Source organism: Apostichopus japonicus, chromosome 13 (genome assembly GCF_037975245.1).
Source record: "Apostichopus japonicus isolate 1M-3 chromosome 13, ASM3797524v1, whole genome shotgun sequence".
Lineage (NCBI taxonomy): Eukaryota > Metazoa > Echinodermata > Holothuroidea > Aspidochirotida > Stichopodidae > Apostichopus > Apostichopus japonicus.
The window spans coordinates 6,446,945-6,470,199 of NC_092573.1; the positions used below are offsets into that span (position 1 = coordinate 6,446,945).

At 37.3% G+C, this 23,255-nt stretch overlaps 2 protein-coding genes across 4 annotated transcripts in view; one reads left to right on the plus strand and one right to left on the minus strand.

Annotated features, from left to right (window-relative positions):
* The window catches only part of LOC139978842 (neuronal acetylcholine receptor subunit alpha-7-like), a 72,681-nt gene extending 69,436 nt beyond the window's left edge, over window positions 1-3,245 (plus strand). For all 3 annotated transcript variants that reach the window (XM_071989372.1, XM_071989371.1, XM_071989373.1), the window contains one exon: window positions 387-3,245. In XM_071989372.1, the coding sequence (XP_071845473.1) occupies window positions 387-899 (513 nt within the window). In that variant the 3' untranslated portion in view covers window positions 900-3,245. The remainder of the gene's footprint in view (window positions 1-386) is intronic.
* A 4,918-nt stretch (window positions 3,246-8,163) lies between these two features.
* LOC139978739 (uncharacterized) overlaps window positions 8,164-23,255 on the minus strand; it is a 28,820-nt gene continuing 13,728 nt past the window's right edge. The window contains exons 6-7 of the mRNA XM_071989199.1: window positions 11,016-11,110; window positions 8,164-9,836 (exon numbers count right to left, since the gene is read on the minus strand). Of these exons, the coding sequence (XP_071845300.1) occupies window positions 9,712-9,836; window positions 11,016-11,110 (220 nt within the window). The 3' untranslated portion in view covers window positions 8,164-9,711. The remainder of the gene's footprint in view (window positions 9,837-11,015; window positions 11,111-23,255) is intronic.

Sequence of the window (23,255 nt, forward strand, 5' to 3'; positions counted from 1 at the left end):
TATGTCATACCAAATATGCTTTAGTGATTATCTGCTTTCATACACCAAGGTATATGCTATACCATGCATCATAACCATCGATGCTAAATGGGTTGTCTATTTTAGTGTTTTATGGGGTGAGATATTACAGACTTCTTTTTTTTTCTCGAAATGTATTGTTTTGCCCCTCACCAACCTACAGAAGAAAGTGACAACACACGTTATCACAACGTGCTACTAAACCCCTCCCCCCTTCCCCCACACTCCCCCACCTACACAGCCATCGAATCTGATATTAAAGTAATTACACGTTCGTAACCAATACTCACTTATTGCAATTTTGCATTTATTGATGATTTCACTATTGATGTGTAGTTATTTGATGCCACATTTTGAAATATCCACAGGTAAGGAAGGTTCTGCTAGAGTGGTTACCTATCATTCTCTGGATGAAACAGCCCGGTAGAACATACAAACCTTTATGTGGGACCGCCGAAAGGGACAAAATTGCCGGACAAACTCAACGAGGTATCGAACTGCTTGAGAACGCCCCGACTTACAAAGACAGAAGAGGAAATGGATCAGCAACTCAAAGCAACTATTTCAACGATGTTAATCTCATAGGTATAAAATATGCTAACTATGCGACCGACGAACATGAACCGATGATAGCCGATACACGAACAGGGCCGAAGGAGAGACGAAATCGTGAACTGTGTTTGATCTTAGAGGAACTAAGAGCATTGAATGGACGCCATGAAAGACAAGACAGGGATGAACAAGTAATTTATGATTGGAAATTTGCATCGATGGTGGTAGATCGAATGTCTTTACTGATCATTTCTCTTATTACAGTAATAGTGACTTTTAAGATATTATGGTCTGCTCCCACTTTTGTCGACGATGAACCGATTGGATGAGGTCCGCTTGAATGTAGCTTACAGAAACAGCTGGACTGTTTTGCAGAAATTTACACTTAACACGGTTAGACCTTTAGACTACGTGCGTGGGTGTTGATTATCATCATCTTCATACCGCAAACATGATGTATTGACATTAAAACAATTGATCTAAAGAAAGAATCTATTTCTGAGCCTTTACACGTCGGATAATAATGTTAGTAACGAATTGAGCATATTTTGGATAAGGGATATATTTACATGCATGGGGCATGCTTATAGCAAGTCTGTTGCTAAGGAAATGTTGCAGTGGTTCATAACCAAGTTGCCGTTATGCGAAATCCGACAGCGCGGCCAAAATAATGATTTTCTACTGGTTTCTACATTTAGACATAGGTAAAGGGGTGAGCTAAATCTATCTGACAATTGATGAAGAAAAGGATGAAATTTAATTACTATTTTGGAGATTATGTCTAGAGATATATTGAGGTTTCGATAATCACATCATTGTATAACTGCAAAAGGTATGAGTTGACTACACTTCTTTATTAAGTATAGATTAACCGTAATAGGTTTGTATTACTTACATATATATTTTTTTTTTGAAAAGTGCTTCTATATTTACTCTTATTCTGAACTGCGTACTGATATTTAGCTTTTCCTCATGCCCCCCTCTCCTCTCCCTATGCCCGCACCCAACCCATCCCCGCTCACCTTTCATCAAAGTTCCTTTTCGTGATAAAAATTATACAATGAATATCAAAAGTGTCAAGGTTCACATAGTCGTCGCGGATGACGTAAACTACAGCCTTGCGATCTTTATAATAGTTATCTCAACCCATAACACTGACTTTATAGCACGTGGTACGAACACGCTCTTCGACTAGACGTCGATTTGTCCAAATGCACAAAGATAAGTCATTTTCGATAACATACGAACGAGTTCTTACTTCTTATACCGTTTCACATCGATTTTGCGCGTTTGCAAAATTGAAATTGAGAATATGTTACCTCAGCCTTTGAATTTTAGAAACAATATAGTTATAGGTAAATGTAACACCTGAAGCCAATTTTTTCTTTTGCATAATAGTTTGAATTATTTTAATTTATTTATACGGATATTGAGCTTGTCACAAGTCGCTAATAATAAGCCAGATAATAAATCAATCTTGATCAGACGGTTTGCTTTATTATGAGATTTTACTCAAGATGCCTTTGTCTTTTTGTCGTTGTTTTCATGAAAGCTGCTTTCTTCCTTTGTGAACGTAAACCAAGTATTATTACAAGTATACGTATTTTTAATTTACCATAACAGCATGACGTGGTGTTTCATTTATATTTGGGTCTTGAATATATTTTTCCTTGTTTTTTTTTTTTGTTTTTTTGGCGCCTTTTTCTTCACATTAACCTATACGTTGTCAGAATATTGGTAATGTTTATATGGAGAACAGAACAAATAACTCCTTGTAAATAGTTTGCGATTTTTTCCAGGGGCGGTTGCAGGATTTTAAGAAAGGAAGGCGTGTGGGCCTGGAGTCGTTGAAGCCGACTCTCATGTATACGGGGTGTGGTGGTCCTCGCCCAGAAAACATTTTAGACATAAAATGGTACATTCTGAGGCATATTTGAGGCTGTAAATTATGGATCTAAAATTAATTCTGACCGTAAGGTTGTGCTAAAAGAAGGGGGTGTTCCCAAATCTCGCCCCCCTCGATCCGCACCAGTTTCTTTCTTTCCTTATTTTTCCTTGTGGACTTTTGTGTGATAAATTGGCAGGGTATTGATAAATTGAATTCCAGTTTACTTCCAATTTTATGTAAATATAAATTTCGTACTTTTCTGTGAGTAACTTCCATTTCTTAACTATTTAAGAATTACATCCAATGTAAATTTTGCCGGAAAAGTTTCAGGTCATGTAATTAATTGCTATAGCCAAAAGAAACAAACAGATGCTTCGAAGTTTGCTATTACTTTGAACGAATATAGATTTCTCAAATCCCAACTCTTTTCTTTGGAAAAGGCAGAAGTCTGTATTACGTAATTTAATTGAAAGAAAAGGTCAAGCGAACCAAAATAATCATATTTCTTGAATACTTGCCAACTGACCCATCTTCCCCTCCCATTTTCTCCATTTTTATATAACTAATTATTGCCATTTTTGATTAAATACGTATTGTGATTTGATGAAATGAATGAAAGATTAAACGTTTATTTTATTCGTTATTGGACTAACTTTATATTACATCAATAGAAGTGACACTCCTTAAAATTGTTGAAAGTTTGTTCAACATGTCATGTCATAAATTTAATATGCTTAAGCTAAGAATTCAATTTACCTTTTACGAATAATAATTTTTTTAAATATTATTCCCACTGGCTAATGTCATTTCTAACCCCTCCCACCAAATTTCTATCTCCCCCCTTTTTTCTGTCCCTCCCCTTCTCTCTCCACCCGCCTCTCTCTCCACCTTTATCTCTGCCCCCCCCCCCCTCTCTCTCTCTCTCTCTGTCATGGCATATCAGATTCACAATAGGATGTTACCTACACCATGAACAGACCAATTACAGTTTCTGTCTGTACCTTACGGTATTGCTACATGTATGGTCGTAGTTTTGTTGTTTATTCAATCACTTGCACAAAGACTTGTTTTTCCTTTAATACAATTTATTCATTTTTCATAACCACTAAGCTGTTAATGAAGTAACCTTTGCAACACATCAATCAGTACTCTGCCACACATCTTTTTAAACTCTCGCCTGCTGTACATGTGCACACTGTAGGCATAATCATCTATCAAGTTCACTCGAAGAGTCCGTATAGCTAGCTCTAAAACCAAGAGAACAAACCTGTTACCTGCCGCCATATATAATATATATACATATATATATATATATATATATATATATAGAGTAGGTTGGCGTCTATCTTGGCGCAGAGTGCTCTATGTCCATTGGACAGAGCGTAATATATGTTGATAGTTGTCTGAAGATCGCTATAACGCGTGAAACTCCGAGTAACAACTACTAGTGTTCCACTAGTCTCATCTAGTATCAACATATATATATATATATATATATATATATATATATATATATATATATATATATATATATATATATATATAGAGTAGGTTGGCGTCTATCTTGGCGCAGAGTGCTCTATGTCCATTGGACAGAGCGGAATATATGTTGATACTAGATGAGACTAGTGGAACACTAGTAGTTGTAACTCGGAGTTTCACGCTTTGTAGCGATCTTCAGACAACTCTAGAGTTGTCTGAAGATCGCTACAAAGCGTGAAACTCCGAGTTACAACTACTAGTGTTCCACTAGTCTCATCTAGTATCAACACATATATATATATATATATATATGTATATATATATATGTATATATATATATATATATATATATATATATATATATATATAATAATAATAATAATAATACAAGAGAACAAACCTGTCTCGTTGCTATCATTTCAGCGAATGCATCTACCTACATCACTGCACTCATTTAAATGTAGCATTGTGCCATTGTACATGTACAGCTATAGTCTTTAATCATTCACAGACTTGTTACTATGTTATAACTTCATCTCAACATGTAGGTCGTTGATTAGACCTTGCTCTATGACGACAACCAACTCTTGACATTAAGTGTAATAAACAGAGAGGTAATGGGGCGGGAACACACTGTTGAGTACACAGATTATCAATCTAAGCCTACACAATCTAACATGATGCTGGCTAAATACCACCTCATACTCCACCTCTTTCTCTCGACCTTTCCATACACCCCCCCCCCTCCCACGAGTGATGGTATTGTACACCTCTTCCCTGCCCCACCCCAACCGAGCCCTTCAGATATTTATCGGAAGGGCACGATGACAAATATACTATATAAACCTGTGCAGGTAGGGATGGAGGGGGGGTGAAAGTCGGATATTGACCACAATGTAATATTCAGGAAAAGTGGAATAACTTTTTCAAACATATGTTATGCCTGTCGTCTGTGTGTGAAACGGTTCTGTTCGAATAAAAAAAAATCTTATATTATATGAATTGCTGAACTTTGCCTACGTCTATATGGTTTGCATGTTAAATCCTGGTCACATATCAGATAGCTAGGGGAGATTTATCAAGCATTTTCGTAAAAACTAAATTTACTCTTCCTCATTCGTGTTCTGTTTTTTTTCTTATTTTAAACAACGATTGTTTAATATATCAGCATTCTTTTCTGTTCTTTCTTTCTTTCTTTTTTCATTATTAAGTTTTGCTAATTTTGTTTCTACTTAACTTATCAACTGATGCATTAATGATCTTTTACAGTAAATACACTATCAAATATCCTCTGCCGTATTTTTAATTGTGTATATTAATTCTTTCGTGCATGGGTTCATATGTTATCCAACAACATTCGTTCTATGCTCAGCGCTTCATACTTTCAAGCTGTGTCTGCCATCGCCGGCTAGCGACTTTGTCTATCTGTTATCAAACAGTTACCCTTCCTAGATTTTCTAGGCTTCTCATACTTATCAGGAATGTTCATGTATTCCCCCAAAAATTTCATATTTTCTCGTCTCCGATCAGTCACTTAAAGTAAACAAATTTTGTTTGATTTATGGGTGGAACATGTCCCTAATGTACAAAGCATACGTCATTTGAATTGATAAAGAAATTTTAGGAGAGTTTTGTTGCAAACTGTGGGGTCTTTCCGTCTTTCTATACGACTAATAAATAAATCGCATATTTACCATTAATCTAATTGCGTTTCGAAAAGTTGTGCAACATTTTGAGCTAACTTGATGCCGTTTTGTTTTTGTCTTTGAGGATGTTATTCAAATATGAGGCACTCCACTATTTTATCGTTTCCCAAGATTCTCTGTAAGACTCAATGTAAAAAAAAAATCCACCGACTGAACGACCCCCAACTAACGATGGGGGTGCGGGGAATCCATCACCCATTGTGGTACCTCTCGGCAACGAATAATTAACTAGAGACTAACCCTAGGTTGAACATTTAATTACTGAAAAGTATGATGCAAACATCGAAGATGTATGCTATGCTATAAGTGTAATCTCACAAAACTCACGTTGTGACCAATTCCACTTCGATATCATTATATTGCGATATGTACACGGCATAAACAATTATAGTGCAAAAGCATCGACCAACTTCAATATATGTCTTATACTTCTATATAGGTCTATATGCGATGGTTTCTAGCTACCCCATTTCTTGAGTGGTACTTTAACCTTAAATATCAAGGCCCGACACAAGGGGAGGCTCCCAATAATTGTCAACGAGGCAATTTTACAAAAATAGGCTCACGCGGGCGTTGTTAGCAATTCAACAAGACTGCACGTCGGTCTGACACCCCCCCCCCACCCCAACCCCCCCACCCCACCCTTCCCACAATCTCAAACCTATTTTAGAGGCCCTTTAGCCTGTATAGGGGGGGGGGTAACCAACATAATTCCATGAAAGTTCCACACGGAAAGTAATGCAAAATACAACTAATAACAATGACTGGGAACTGCTCGCAAGAATTGGGAATCAAATCTTAATTTAATTTAATCTTACAGTTCAATGTGTTCATTTTGGCGGCACTTTGATTCGCAATTTACACTCGCATGGTTATACTATACACTTCAGGCATACGTTACGGCGTGCACAAGAGTCCCGTTTCACATTAAAATTACCCCAAAAAAAGTCATAATTGACTACAAGAGTGTTGAATTTCTGTAAAAATTGTCTGGAAAAGCAAGGAGACTGTCATAAATACATCGTTTAAACTGGTGAGTCTGCGCAAACAGGCATTGCTAAACCAGAGGGAGTTAATGTTCTTTGTAATTCGATGTAGGCTTAGTCAAGTAGAATAATTTCCAAGCGAGTGATTTCTCTGGTTTATGCAGCTTTTAGGGGTCCAGCCAAAGATGTTATGATAGAAATGAATTTCAGTCGTTTGGGATTATGCTATCTCACATATGGTATAGTTATCGTATCGATTGAAAGACACAGAACCTTCAACAAAGTCTTATCGATATTATCAACCGAGTAGTTATGAATTTTTGAGTGCGGTAGGGATAGGTAGGGGTAAATAAAGGCGATGGGTCAACACATTCATGATGTGGGTCGTACACTAACGTAATTATTTGAGGAAAAGAATCGGCTGGGTGACTCAAGTCGATGATTCGCCCAGATTTGTTACTGTGAATAAACCACTGTGATTATATACCCACTGGATACCAACTCACTGTAACTCCTGGAAGCTGTATAAACATTAAGGTTACATTAATGTTCTGATGACGATACCTGACCGCAGAATCAACTCCAGATCAAGAGAAACATTTCTGGCTTTTTAATAGGCTTACTAAGGCACCACAGAGTGCTGGATTATCCAATAGGTAGATGTTGCAATTGCCTCCCTCCCCCCCCCCCCCCTCGACATCCTCACCCCTTCTAAATTCCTCCAATACCCCACTGACCCCTCCCTCCAAGTTCAAGAGTTCTTTTGGTAACTTCTTCAATTACAATTAAGTGAGTAGGTCAGTAGGTCTAGTATGCTTGCCATATATTTCCACATCCTGAGCTTTATCCATTCGCCCTTCCTACTAGTGCAGACTGCATAAATATAACTTCAGCAGTATGAGTGATAAAAGTGCAGAAAATTTGAAAAAAAATGAAACTTTCATCTTGATTCTTTCTCTACACCTCAATGGAACGTGATTTATCTGGTAGGCCAATTTAAGATAGTCCAAGGGCGTAGGAACCGGGGGGGCTGGGGGGCACCAGCCCCCCAGTGAAAAATGTGGAGGGGCGGAAGTATCATTCCGTCCCCCGCTTCGCAAGTCAGAAAACCCTTTTTCATTTCCAAATGAGAAAAAAAATCTCATTTGGAGCACCAAATTGCATCTAAGGTCAGGTGAAAATACAAAATTAAGTTTACAAAATGGAGTCGGTGTTGAAGTGTGCTATATTGCACCAAATTGCATCTGAGGCTACCTGGAAATGCAAAAAATTCCAAAGGGGAGGGGGACACCCCCTCCCTTTAGACCCCTCCCCCAGGCCGGCCATCAGTCTTCAGCCCCTCCACTCAAAAGTACATTCCTATGCCACTGAGATAGTCATCTACACCATAGTCCTACTCCTTCACTCTACCCTCTGCCAATACAAACCACACCACATCCACGAAACAATTCCATCAATTCATCCTACCTACATATTCTCAACAAACAAACAAATTAACGCAAGAAACAAAGATGAGACAAACGAACGTGTCTATGGCAATTGATGATACTCGAATATATATTATGTACATCAAGGCATCAACATGTATTTTACAAGTTTATTTACAACTCAAAAAGTGATGCATTAAGCAATAAGGAATTAAAAACCACTACCTCACCCGTTCTCATTCTGCTATTCCCTCATTCTCCTCTGTCCTTTATGCTCCCCCACCCCCCAGCCACACCCCTCCTCCTTACAACAATTTGCTAAATTAAGTGTGACTGGTACATTTAGCCAAGCTTATACAAATATCAGATTTGACACAGAAGTTTCTGTTTCTTTAAATTTGGCACAAAAGCTTTTACAAATGTTGTAGACACAAGTCTTGACTTCTCTGTGCAAACCTGTGCATATCAACTGTGCAAATCAACTGTGCAAAACATTGAACCTTTAATGAGTACAGTGTTTAAATGCTAAAGGTCATTTAGGCTACTTATACTACTGTTTTTCATACAATACAATTGTTTTTTTATTCAGAAAGAAAACTGAATAATCCATAAAATTGGCTGCTACAGAATTTCAGTCTATTACTATACAAACACAATATGTAATATGATCACCTAACAGAGATACTCTTAGCAGATTTGTACCTGTGAGGCTCTCAGAAAGTTTGTGCCTGTCTAACTGCAAAGTTATTAATGGCAAGAATTTCTTTCTTATGGAATATTTTCCATCCCAGCCAAACCCCTGCATAAAATACAATATCTGGTTAATAATGGGGAGGGTGGGGGTGGTATGCATTGTAGACAGTGTGGTGGTTAGAAGGGGCAGAAGGAGAAAAGAAGAAAGCATTCCTTTTTTCAAAGTATCTTTTGGTTCTTCTCAATTGTTAAGCTCCAGGGTAAATTTAGCAAAATCTTTCACTTGGGCATCTGAGCAGCCTCTAAACTCAGCTTCTTCCCTCCCACCAAACCAAACAATTAGTGCACTGTTCAGTACAAGTTATTTCTTCCTGACTAAAGACATGTGTCATTAGCTAGTAATAAGCATTGTATACAGTAAAACTTGGATAATCCTGAGTTATCTTAATCCTGGATGATCTAGATCTGGTAACGATCCCCCCCCCCCCAACCCCCATTCACAATTGTAAAACACTGCACATGTATCCCTTTGTAGACTTTATCCAAAACCAAAGCAGGGACTCTGTGCATGTTAATAGTGTACTTTCATTTCACATTATAAAGCACATTATACTATAGACAGACAATAAAAGGCAAGGTATCATGAGGTACAGGAAACCTATATATCCTGCTTTCTTCCATATCTGGACAACCTTCGGTCCTCACATGTCCTTATAATCCAAGTTTTTAAATTGACCATATCTGCAAAGTAGACTAGACCTTCTGAAGGAATAACAAGTAGGCCCAGGCAATAAGTGTTGACAGGTTTTCCATAAAATTAACATGACTTTCTTGTTGTTTTACTACAGTAACAAACAAATATTGATGTCACGTAGCTGTTTGTGGCAAAAGACAATCCAGTTACAAACATAACCTTGCTGCTTTAAATACTTTAAAATACATTGTTTTGAAAGCTTTCGTCAGAATTTCCGACTGACTGTACAGCCGTTTCTGTTTGGCACAAAGTCTGACAACTGTTGAGAAGTCTTCTTCAATGTACTCGTATGTGGAATGGATTCTAGCTCTAGTAACGGAACATCGTTATCTGTGATGAAATAGGAGACAAAAAAACAATGAAAACTATCATGCCATACTCATAAATTTCAACAGTTTCAAAGAACTTTTGCAATGTTCTTCTTGATTTATCCATGTAATGTGATACATTTCAAACATTTCTTAGCTGTCATATTTTATCAGTAATTTTTCTTAAGTTTCACAAAAATGTACTTTTTTTTTTGAGGGGGGGGGGTAGAATTAGTGTTTTCCTCTCTGTATTTAACATTTTCAGCTCAATTGCAATGATGACATCAGTCAATCTGCTGTTACAAACTGCATTTATAACAAAATACCACTAAATTTAAAATAAAAAATCATAATTTTTGCCATACAAAATGCTATTTGAGGATGTGGCTTTCATCTCAAAAGATGCCAACAATTTCCAGCAATTCTGTTAAGCAGTCATCCATCCTTAGCCATCTCAGTATCTCCTCAAGTACTAATTGTTTATTGAGAGTTTTTAACATTTACTTGCAATGTATCAATGTTTCAAGTTCGCAGAGAAAAACCGACTCTGTCACCAACTTGCAAAGTTTGTACGGTCTATAATGTATAGGTTACTACAGTTCATCTCATGCGTTTTCCTACATCCCCTTTCTAACTCCACTCATCACCTCCTGTGGCCTTATCCCATCTCCTTATGTAACAGTGATTTCTTGCATCATCAAAGGATCATAATTAATTAGGGATCACCCTGTCAGTTATTTACGTCTATCAACCATGACTGAGTTGCATCAGGAGTAGCATGGAAACACATGACACATATTCAAGGAAGGTCACTTGTAATCTCACAGATAACCTGCACTTGTTTTTTCAGCATTTTAACTGATTTAAGGTTCTTCGGAAAGCAACTGAGGTTGTGAAATAAGATGTGTAGCACAAGATTTGACCAAGTGTTTTTTACTACTGGACAGTGACTCTCATAGCCAGCACTGGCAAAAGCTTGATTAAGAATGGACAAATTGTACCTCCCACCCCCCCCCCCCAACCCTACCAAAACTACCTTCTTAAAGCATTATTATCATCATAATTAAGTTAACACTAAACAGTGATTACTTGTTTATTAAAACATTTTGGTTAATGAATGAAGAACATTGCAAGTCTGTAAACAACATGTGTATTTTGCTTTAAATTCATGAACTGTGACCTGCGGGTTCCGTATTCTTACCTTTGCGGTTTTCTTCTACGCCATTACAAAATTGAAAAGGCTTCTGGCAGCTTCCGCAAAGATCTTGCGTGCGGTTCGTGGAATAACTAGTAGAGCTATTCAAAGAGAGGAAAGGAGAAAGAGGAAAATGTAACTGATTACTTCCGTTCATCTGAAAAGATTCCTGACTTTAACATTGAATATTGATGAGGTGTATTTCAATCACCAACAAGAGAGAAATTAACCAGAGTCAAGAGAGGTCGTCCATATCAGTGTCATATCAAATGACAATTATTAAACCAAAGGATGCTCATGAAACGACTGAATTTCATCAAATAATGAATCAAAACTTGAAAATTTTATTCTTGCTTTGGATCCGTGAGAGTGTAAGAAAAAGCGAAGAGGTACAGAAGCAGTAATGTATCTTCTTTTAGATATTTTTTGGCTTGATTAATGGTTACATGATTATACGAAGCATGTACAATGTTAGTGCTAAGAACACTATACAAGAATTGCATTTATACATACTACTGGATGCATGTATTAAGTTTATAAGGATGATTACAGAAAAAGTTGGTATCCAATCGTTTTCAAATTTAAAGCCAATATTTACTTGAATTGTGCAACGGATTTGATTGAAAGATGACATAAACAGATGTTTATCCAAATATTTGAGAACTTTTTCTGGTCGGCCGAACAGCAACATTTGGTTGTCCAAGAACAATGTAGCAAATAACAAAGACCAATATGTACACTGTAGGAGAGATGTGTATGTTTGGTGCATGAAACACTAATATGAACACTGTAGGAGAGATGTGTAAGTTAGGTAAAAAGAACAGCAATATGTTACTGTAGGAGAGATGTGTAGGTTTGGTGCATGAAACACTTACACTGTATATATACTGTAGGAGATGTGTAGGTTTAGTAAATATAACTGCAATATGTACACTGTAGGAGAGATGTGTAGGTTTGGTGAATAGAACACTTAATGTGTACACTGAAGGAGAGATGTGAAGGTTTGGTGAATAGAACAGCAATATATGTACACTGTAGGAGAGATGTGTAGGTTTGGTGCATGGAATACCAATATGTACACTGTAGGAGAGATGTGTAGGTTTGGTAAATAGAACAGCTATGTTACACTGTATGAGAGAAGTGTAGGTTTGGTGCATGAAACACTAATATAAACACTCTAGGAGAGATGCGTAGGTTTAATGAACAGAACAGCAATACAGGTATGTACACTACAGGAGAGATGAGTAGGTTTGGTGCATGGAATACCAATATGTACAGTACACTGTAGGAAAGATGTGTACAGTAGGTTTGGTAAATAGAACACTAATATGTACTCTGTAGGAGAGATGTGAAGGTTTGGTGAATAGAACAGCAATATATACACTGTAGGAGAGATGTGTAGATTTGGTGAATAGAACATTCATATGTACACTGTATAAAATATTACCATACGTTAGCATACTTTTATTTCATCATCGTTACATCTTTACCCTGCTTGAAAGCTATCGAGATATGAAAAAAATATTTGCACTCATCGAAAAAACTTGACCTACTTCGAGCCATTCCGATATTTCCTAAATTTTGATTCGTTTTGGGAAATTTCTGTGAAAGTACCGTTACCCAACCCAAACACATGGCTTTACCGAACAAACCAAGTATGCAAGTTAAGTAATGACAAGACATGAATCAATTTCGCCCGCTCTGTCAATATTGAACACTTTGGCACGACTTCCGTTTCAAGAACCCAGATTTTTCAATTTCTGTTTTCAAAAAAATTGTGTGAATGTTGCACTCTCTAGGAAATCTGGTGTAAGTGGAAGCCCCTGAGGGAGAAATAGAAATTTGCCAATTTATGAACGAAAACCCCCAAAGAACTGTTAACCCGGCTTTCTACGGATTTCGTAAAAGAATGAATACGATATTAAAATGAAAGAGCTACTGTCTGATCAACGTGCAATCACATGAAGGGATTCAATAGTTTAGAAAGCAGGTCAAATTGCTTACAAGATGCAATTCTCATGAACAAGACACTGGTAAGATTAAATTCTAACAAGAAGGTTTGAACCATGCCAGGATGCTCTCCTTATCCGAAGGTGATTCAACGAATAAATGCAAACATTTTGTAAGCGACCATCTTCCATACGTTACAAGCTATAGGAACGCATAATGACTGCTGGCATTTCAGTTATTCTGGACAATACTCAGAGACTATGCGACTTTGAACAAGGAAGGATGTTTCCACCAATGAATACATAATTCCACAATTAGAATTAGTCTTGCAAGAGAATCCATACATTAATAAATAAATAAATAACCCTAATAAAAACATTTCCATATCAAAAAATATTTTATTTTTTTTGGGGGGGGGGTGAGTTAAAAGAATATTTATACCCGATGGACACAAAAAAAAATTGTGACAAAAGCAGAAGTTGAATTTTACAGTTTATGATGAGAAAAGTAACATGGCTGTGACTTGATCGTTTCTTCATATTGGACAGCAATGTCTTTCCATCTATTACACAAAAATGGATATTCCATTCTTGCCGTGTATCTCCTTCCAGCCCAGAGGAAACAGGTTCGAATCCAGAGGTTACAGGTTCGAATCCAGAGGTAACAGGTTCAAATCCTGTTCTAGCCACGGATACATTGCTTTGCTCTTTTCCTGAGTCTGAAATTTCCCAGTTAGTTTTCTGTTATTTATTGAATTATTAAATCATAGATATGATAATCCCATTTACCTTAAATATCCCTATTAGTTTGAATTTTGACAATGTAAAGGATGTTTGATGTACAGGATGTGTTAGGTAACTTATTGTGTCCACTGTAATCATTGTCACACACAACAATTATGTATAATGCTGCAAAACTCTGTTACTAATGATCATGGTTTCTTAAACATTAGATGGATTGGAAGTTATTGTCACTCTTGAGGGCGTTGTGGTCAAGTGGTTAAGGCAGTGGACTGGTGATCTAAGGATTACAGGTTCGAGCCCTGGCCAGATCATTGCGTTGTGTTCTTGGGCAAGGCACTTTATCTCCATTGCCTCACTTCACCCAGGTGTATAAATGGGGACTTGCGAGGTAACTTGTAAATATAGTTGCGTGCGCCGGTTTGTGGCTGCACCCTATGGGAAGTCCCCCGGGGGAAACGTGGTTGTGGTGCACTGTGGTGCCCCAGGAGAGATTGATTGAATTGCGCACACTTTGGTGTGTGGGTGTGACAAGTTACCAATGACCAAGGCTAATAGCGCCTTTGAACAATTTCTGTTGACTTTGGCGCTATATAAATGTCTTCTGATTGATTGATTGATTGATTCCCTCATATCAGAGAACTACACGCAAGCTTCATTAAAATAGTCCGATCCCTATACAGTGCTAATAGTGGAATTCCTATACAGTACTAATAGTGGGATCCCTATACAGTACTAATAGTGGGATCCCTATACAGTACTAATAGTGGGATCCCTATACAGTACTTATAGTGGGATCCCTATATACAGTACTTATAGTGGGATCCCTATACAGGACTAATAGTGGGATCCCTATACAGTACTAATAGTGGGATCCCTATACAGTACTTAAAGTGGGATCCCTATATACAGTACTTATAGTGGGATCCCTATACAGTACTAATAGTGGGATCCCTATACAGTACTAATAGTGGGATCCCTATACAGTACTTATAGTGGGATCCCTATACAGTACTTAGTCCGATCCCTATACAGTACTAACAGTGGGATCCCTATACAGTACTAATAGTGGGATCCCTATACAGTACTAATAGTGGGATCCCTATACAGTACTTATAGTGGGATCCCTATATACAGTACTTATAGTGGGATCCCTATACAGTACTTATAGTGGGATCCCTATATACAGTACTAATAGTGGGATCCCTATACAGTACTAATAGTGGGATCCCTATACAGAACTTATAGTGGGATCCCTATATACAGTACTTATAGTGGGATCCCTATAAAGTACTTATAGTCCGATCCCTATACAGTACTTAGTCAGATCCCTATACAGTACTAACAGTGGGATCCCTATACAGTACTAATGGTGGGATCCCTATACAGTACTAATAGTGGGATCCCTATACAGTACTTATAGTGGGATCCCTATACAGTACTAATAGTGGGATCCCTATACAGTACTAATAGTGGGATCCCTATACAGTACTAATAGTGGGATCCCTATACAGTACTAATAGTGGGATCCCTATACAGTACTAATAGTGGGATCCCTATACAGTACTAACAGTGGGATCCCTATACAGTACTAATAGTGGGATCCCTATACAGTACTAATAGTGGGATCCCTATACAGTACTTATAGTGGGATCCCTATACAGTACTAATAGTGGGATCCCTATACAGTACTAATAGTGGGATCCCTATACAGTACTAATAGAGGGATCCCTATACAGTACTAATAGTGGGATCCCTATACAGTACTAATAGAGGGATCCCTATACAGTACTAATAGTGGGATCCCTATACAGTACTAATAGTGGGATCCCTATACAGTACTAATAGTGGGATCCCTATACAGTACTAATAGTGGGATCCCTATACAGTACTAATAGTGGGATCCCTATACAGTACTAATAGTGGGATCCCTATACAGTACTAATAGTGGGATCCCTATACAGTACTAATAGAGGGATCCCTATACAGTACTAATAGTGGGATCCCTATACAGTACTAATAGTGGGATCGCTATACAGTACTAATAGAGGGATCCCTATACAGTACTAATAGTGGGATCCCTATACAGTACTAATAGAGGGATCCCTATACAGTACTAATAGTGGGATCCCTATACAGTACTAATAGTGGGATCCCCCTATATACTTATAGTGGGATCCCTATACAGTACTAATAGTGGGATCCCTATATAGTACTAATAGTGGGATCCCTATACAGTACTAATAGTGGGATCCCTATACAGTACTAATAGTGGGATCCCTATGCAGTACTAATAGTGGGATCCCTATATACTTATGGTCTGATCCCTATACAGTACTAATAGTGGGATCCCTATACAGTACTAATAGTGGGATCCCTATACAGTACTAATAGTGGGATCCCTATACAGTACTAATAGTGGGATCCCTATACAGTACTAATAGTGGGATCCCTATACAGTACTAATAGTGGGATCCCTATACAGTACTAATAGAGGGATCCCTATACAGTACTAATAGTGGGATCCCTATACAGTACTAATAGAGGGATCCCTATACAGTACTAATAGTGGGATCCCTATACAGTACTAATAGTGGGATCCCTATATACTTATAGTGGGATCCCTATACGGTACTAATAGTGGGATCCCTATACAGTACTAATAGTGGGATCCCTATACAGTACTAATAGTGGGATCCCTATACAGTACTAATAGTGGGATCCCTATACAGTACTAATAGTGGGATCCCTATGCAGTACTAATAGTGGGATCCCTATATACTTATGGTCGGATCCCTATACAGTACTAATAGTGGGATCCCTATACAGTACTAACAGTGGGATCCCTATACAGTACTAATAGTGGGATCCCTATACAGTACTAATAGTGGGATCCCTATACAGTACTAATAGTGGGATCCCTTGCAGTACAAATAGTGGGATCCCTATACAGTACTTATAGTGGGATCCCTATACAGTACTAATAGTGGGATCCCTATACAGTACTAATAGTGGGATCCCTATACAGTACTAAAAGTGGGATCCCTATACAGTACTAATAGTGGGATCCCTATACAGTACTTATAGTGGGAATCCGATACAGTACTAATAGTGGGATCCCTATACAGTACTAATAGTGGGAATCCGATACAGTACTAATAGTGGGATCCCTATACAGTACTAATAGTGGGATCCCTATACAGTACTTATAGTGGGATCCCTATACAGTACTTATAGTCCGATCCCTATACAGTACTAATAGTGGGATCCCTATACAGTACTAATAGTGGAATCCCTATACAGTACTAATAGTGGGATCCCTATACAGTACTAATAGTGGGAATCCGATACAGTACTAATAGTGGGATCCCTATACAGTACTAATAGTGGGAATCCGATACAGTACTAATAGTGGGATCCCTATACAGTACTAATAGTGGGATCCCTATACAGTACTTATAGTGGGATCCCTATACAGTACTTATAGTCCGATCCCTATACAGTACTAATAGTGGGATCCCTATACAGTACTAATAGTGGAATCCCTATACAGTACTAATAGTGGGATCCCTATACAGTACTTATAGTGGGATCCCTATACAGTACTAATAGTGGGATCCCTATACAGTACTAATAGTGGGATCCCTATACAGTACTAATAGTGGGATCCCTATACAGTACTTATAGTCCGATCCCTATACAGTACTAATAGTGGGATCCCTATACAGTACTAATAGTGGGAATCCGATACAGTACTAATAGTGGGATCCCTATACAGTACTAATAGTGGGATCCCTATACAGTACTAATAGTGGGATCCCTATACAGTACTAATAGTGGAATCCCTATACAGTACTAATAGTGGGATCCCTATACAGTACTTATAGTCCGATCCCTATACAGTACTAATAGTGGGATCCCTATACAGTACTAATAGTGGGATCCCTATACAGTACTTATAGTCCGATCCCTATACAGTACTAATAGTGGGATCCCTATACAGTACTAATAGTGGGATCCCTATACAGTACTAATAGTGGGATCCCTATACAGTACTAATAGTGGGATCCCTATACAGTACTAATAGTGGGATCCCTATACAGTACAGTACTAATAGTGGGATCCCTATACAGTACTTATAGTCCGATCCCTATACAGTACTAATAGTGGGATCCCTATACAGTACTAATAGAGGGATCCCTATACAGTACTAATAGTGGGATCCCTATACAGTACTAATAGTGGGATCCCTATACAGTACTTATAGTACGATCCCTATACAGTACTAATAGTGGGATCCCTATACAGTACTAATAGTGGGATCCCTATACAGTACTAATAGTGGGATCCCTATACAGTACTTATAGTGGGATCCCTATACAGTACTTATAGTGTCGGATCCCTATACAGTACTAATAGTGGGATCCCTATACAGTACTAATAGTGGGATCCCTATACAGTACTTATAGTGGGAATCCGATACAGTACTAATAGTGGGATCCCTATACAGTACTAATAGTGGGATCCCTATACAGTACTTATAGTGGGAATCCGATACAGTACTAATAGTGGGATCCCTATACAGTACTAATAGTGGGATCCCTATACAGTACTAATAGAGGGATCCCTATACAGTACTAATAGTGGGATCCCTATACAGTACTAATAGTGGGATCCCTATACAGTACTTATAGTACGATCCCTATACAGTACTAATAGTGGGATCCCTATACAGTACTAATAGTGGGATCCCTATACAGTACTAATAGTGGGATCCCTATACAGTACTTATAGTGGGATCCCTATACAGTACTTATAGTGTCAGATCCCTATACAGTACTAATAGTGGGATCCCTATACAGTACTAATAGTCCGATCCCTATACAGTACTAATAGTGGGATCCCTATACAGTACTTATAGTGGGAATCCGATACAGTACTAATAGTGGGATCCCTATACAGTACTAATAGTGGGATCCCTATACAGTACTTATAGTGGGAATCCGATACAGTACTAATAGTGGGATCCCTATACAGTACTAATAGTGGGATCCCTATACAGTACTTATAGTGTCGGATCCCTATACAGTACTAATAGTGGGATCCCTATACAGTACTAATAGTGGGATCCCTATACAGTACTTATAGTGGGAATCCGATACAGTACTAATAGTGGGATCCCTATACAGTACTAATAGTGGGATCCCTATACAGTACTTATAGTGTCGGATCCCTATACAGTACTAATAGTGGGATCCCTATACAGTACTTATAGTACGATCCCTATACAGTACTAATAGTACGATCCCTATACAGTACTAATAGTGGGATCCCTATACAGTACTAATAGTGGGATCCCTATACAGTACTAATAGTGGGATCCCTATACAGTACTTATAGTGTCGGATCCCTATACAGTACTAATAGTGGGATCCCTATACAGTACTAATAGTGGGATCCCTATACAGTACTAATAGTGGGATCCCTATACAGTACTTATAGTGGGAATCCGATACAGTACTAATAGTGGGATCCCTATACAGTACTTATAGTGGGATCCCTATACAGTACTTATAGTGGGATCCCTATACAGTACTAATAGTGGGATCCCTATACAGTACTTATAGTGGGAATCCGATACAGTACTTATAGTGGGATCCCTATACCTACTTATAGTCCGATCCCGAATCTTTCAACTCATGAAATATTTGCACTATTGCATTCATAACCATTCATTATTTGTAAACTAACAGTCGGATCCCTATATAGTACTAATAGTGGGATCCCGATACAGTACTTATAGTGAACTGTGAACACCGGTCACCAAACACACTGGCTTTTTTTCAATGAGCATATGATTAGTACTACGCTATGTATGAAGTCTTACCAAAACATCCCTTCTTGAGAGCTTAAAATGTGTGCAAGCTTCTGTACTGTAAGTGTCACGTACATATAGATTTATGCATGTTGTTACAAATTACGATGTGCTATGAATGTTATCCACAGCAACATAATTAACTGATCAGGATATCATTATAAAAGTGCTAAAGTACTGTGTTTATATGAGTTCAGTTCAGAACAGAAAACTGCTAATTACTGACTATATTTTACAATGACTGGTATCTATCCACTGGCGAACATTTATATAGCAGTTGAGTGTACAGCACCTACAGTATCACTAATATGTTTGTTGTTGTTCACACTTTGTGTTCAATCATTTACAAAACTACTTAACACTTTTCACAAAGTGCCTGAAGTATTAAACGAAGCTGTGAATTCCCTGGACTCATATTTTCATTGCAGAGTTCCATGGTTCAATGAATTTCACAGTTTAGTAGAAATATTATCATCCATGAGCAAATCCATGTATTGACTAAAGATAACAAAGCAGAGGGGTTTTTTTTTTGGCCAAAGGCAATAAATGTTAGAGTTTACCCAGCAGACGTTGGTTTAAGTGTCCGTCATGAGCTTATGATTGCAGTTTGCTCTACTGTACGCACAAGTACATTCTCTATCAGACTTTATTATTATGTTTGTATTTAATTGTGTGTAACCTACTATACAAACCAGGCATTTGCACTCTCTGCTACACAGTACAACAGCTCTGCGGAAACCAGGGTTGCGACGGCTCTTGGCGAGAATTACGCTTCACCACTCAAATTTATTTCGTACAAATGTGTCAGTTACATCCACATTTTGCATCATGAGAATAATCTGAAGTACATTACATCGGTAGACTCATTTACATGTGTTCATGGCCAGAAGGATTAAAGTAGCATGCAGGGTTTTACCAGAATGTTCCAATGGCATAAACAGGGTTTTCTCCATTCTTCATAAGATTGATAACAAAATTACTCTCTGTAATGTATGTTTTGTTTTCTTGTCACACACCTAAAAAATTAAGTATCCTTAATTCATTTTCTTTTTGCTCTCATTATTGCAAGATTATCATCGGTTGATATAAATGGAACATTGTCTTGATTGATATGGTCCATGCTATATATGGATCTTGGTGCCTTACTTGAAATGAAATTAAACTTTATGGTACCAGAAAGCTGCTTTTAGGAGCTTAGCATTCCGAAATTCGTCAGGAATTTGAGTAAACAACAGTTCAGAATATTAATTACTCAAAACAAGAATGCAAGAGATCACATACTCAAAGACGTTGACTTATTGTTTTTAACCAAATGAAGGTTGATGGGAAAGTGTTTAATTTGATTTCATCCTCAAATATTTGTCACCATGTTACTATTTTTTGTCATTAAAAGCAAAACTTACCAAATTATAAAAAAAAAAATCCATTAAACAAGACATATTTCCAAAAAATTCTCTTTTAGGGTATGATCTGCTTTATGACTATTATATTCAAGCTAACATTGTTATATTGGTAATTAATGTTCATAAAATATCATCAATTTTAAGATAACTCAAATCTACACAAAGTTACTGTATTAATGTATATAGTAAAGGCTTCATAATTGGTGCACCTTCGTAATTGACGCACCTTCAAATATTACTAGCAACGATACAGCAGGCAACCTAAACTTTTTGCAGTCAAGCAGAGTTACATATTTGATGAGTTTTAATCCATTACAGATACATGCTGATCAAATTGTGTTTTTTTGAAGCTTTTAACATGCTCCCCCAGTATTGCATCCAAAGGCAATGGATGTACAGTATACTTGGGCCTACACTACAGTTAGTTTATCGACAAAAGTGTCAATTTAGGGTTATGAAAGAACTTGACACGGCAGACATTTTGTGGTCAAATTCTGCTCGATTGTACGTTGCGTAGGCACAGAACAATAAACATTTCGAGATCATTACGTTTATGAGGAACTACACATATGAAAAACGCATACAGTTGAGTGATTTCGATTTTTCGTTGATAGACATCGCTAATCAAATCCTTAAGCGCATCAATTATGAGCCCACCATGATAGATACGTAATATATATATATATATATATCTAGATACAATAGCCTTCATAGCACGACACGTGTAGCTGAGTGAGAAATCCGCATGCTGCTTTAAAGAAGGAAAGACACATTCCCCTGAGGGGAAACACGTCAATGAGAACAACTGATAAACAGTCCTGTTTTCCCACATTTGATTCACTTATCACTGTAATGTCCAGACTGCAGTATTCCTAGCAAAAACCTTCAAAAGATATCTATTAAAATACAAAAAGACTGCAATATTAAGGTCAATATGTTGGCAATCTGAAACGAGGTATTTTACATCGAGTCGTATTGTACCTTCCCATCATTTTTGGCCTAGACCATGCCATAGTAATGTACAATTGGATAGAATCCTTTTACAAATAGTAAGAAAGCTGTAAACTTAGCTAAGAGATAACAAACAATTGGACCCTCCTAGGATTGTAATATATATATGCAAATTATTTGACAATTACTTCAGGACACAACATTAAATGTATGGATAGAATTTTTCTTCAAAAACTCTTGCAAATGTTTCAATTTTCAATATGTTATTACTCCTTGTGAAAGCTTAATGGAATAAAGTAGTAGATATATAATGTTTAATGTACATGCATACAAATGTTGCAATTTTCAATATTTTATTATTCCTTTTGAAAGCTTGACGGAATAAAGGAGTATCATGTTTAATGTACAAACATACTTCTCTCCTTTCTTTACAGCACTTGGAGAATGTTACCAAGATGTTGTGATAAATTTAAAAAAAAAAAATCTTAAGAACTTGGAACAGCTTTTCAGACACAGAGAGTGGCCTTTGCTTTTAAGTAGAAAGCAAAATTGCAATGTGGTTTCCATGATGTAACATGAGCAGTTTTCTTCATGAATCTGATGTAATTTATAGTGAGGGTGTACAACATACTTGATCTTAGTACTACAGTGAAAAGCAGTTTGATGTGACAAACAATAAATTCACAATGACACAGGCTGTCCTGAAATGACCATTGACCTCAACAACAGGCTTCTTGTACTAAATGTGATAGATACTGTACATCATCATACTAAATATATGACATCTGTCCTTGTTGAAACAATTACAATTACATGTTTGAAGGTTCGCTCTCACTTTCTGTCGGGCGGGGATGAGGAATGAATTGTTCACATCGTATGAAAGGACAAGACCATTTAGTTTTGGTTATACAGTAATGTGGCCATCACATCCATCGACCAACAGATTTAACATCAACTAGTAACATAATCGAAATTAATTATGTGTCACATATATAGCTAACATCAATAATAAGTACTGAAAGGTAAATTTTTCAGGCATTGGAATTAAAACAAAATTTAACAATTGTCCAAAAAATGCACAAAACACTTTGGCTGTGACAATCAGACGTAGATTTGTGAAAGAACTGTACGTGACACAACTTACTGTTAGCAGCCATGAGTTTAATACGAAGCAGTTTAACCATGGATGCGCTATAGAACTAACAGTGCAGAGCTTTCCTACACAGTCAGTTCACTTTAACATATATGGGTCACAACTCCCATCACCAGGGTATTAATTTACCTTGGTTTTATGAAGATTGCAGAGCAGAGATATTGATGGAAGTCT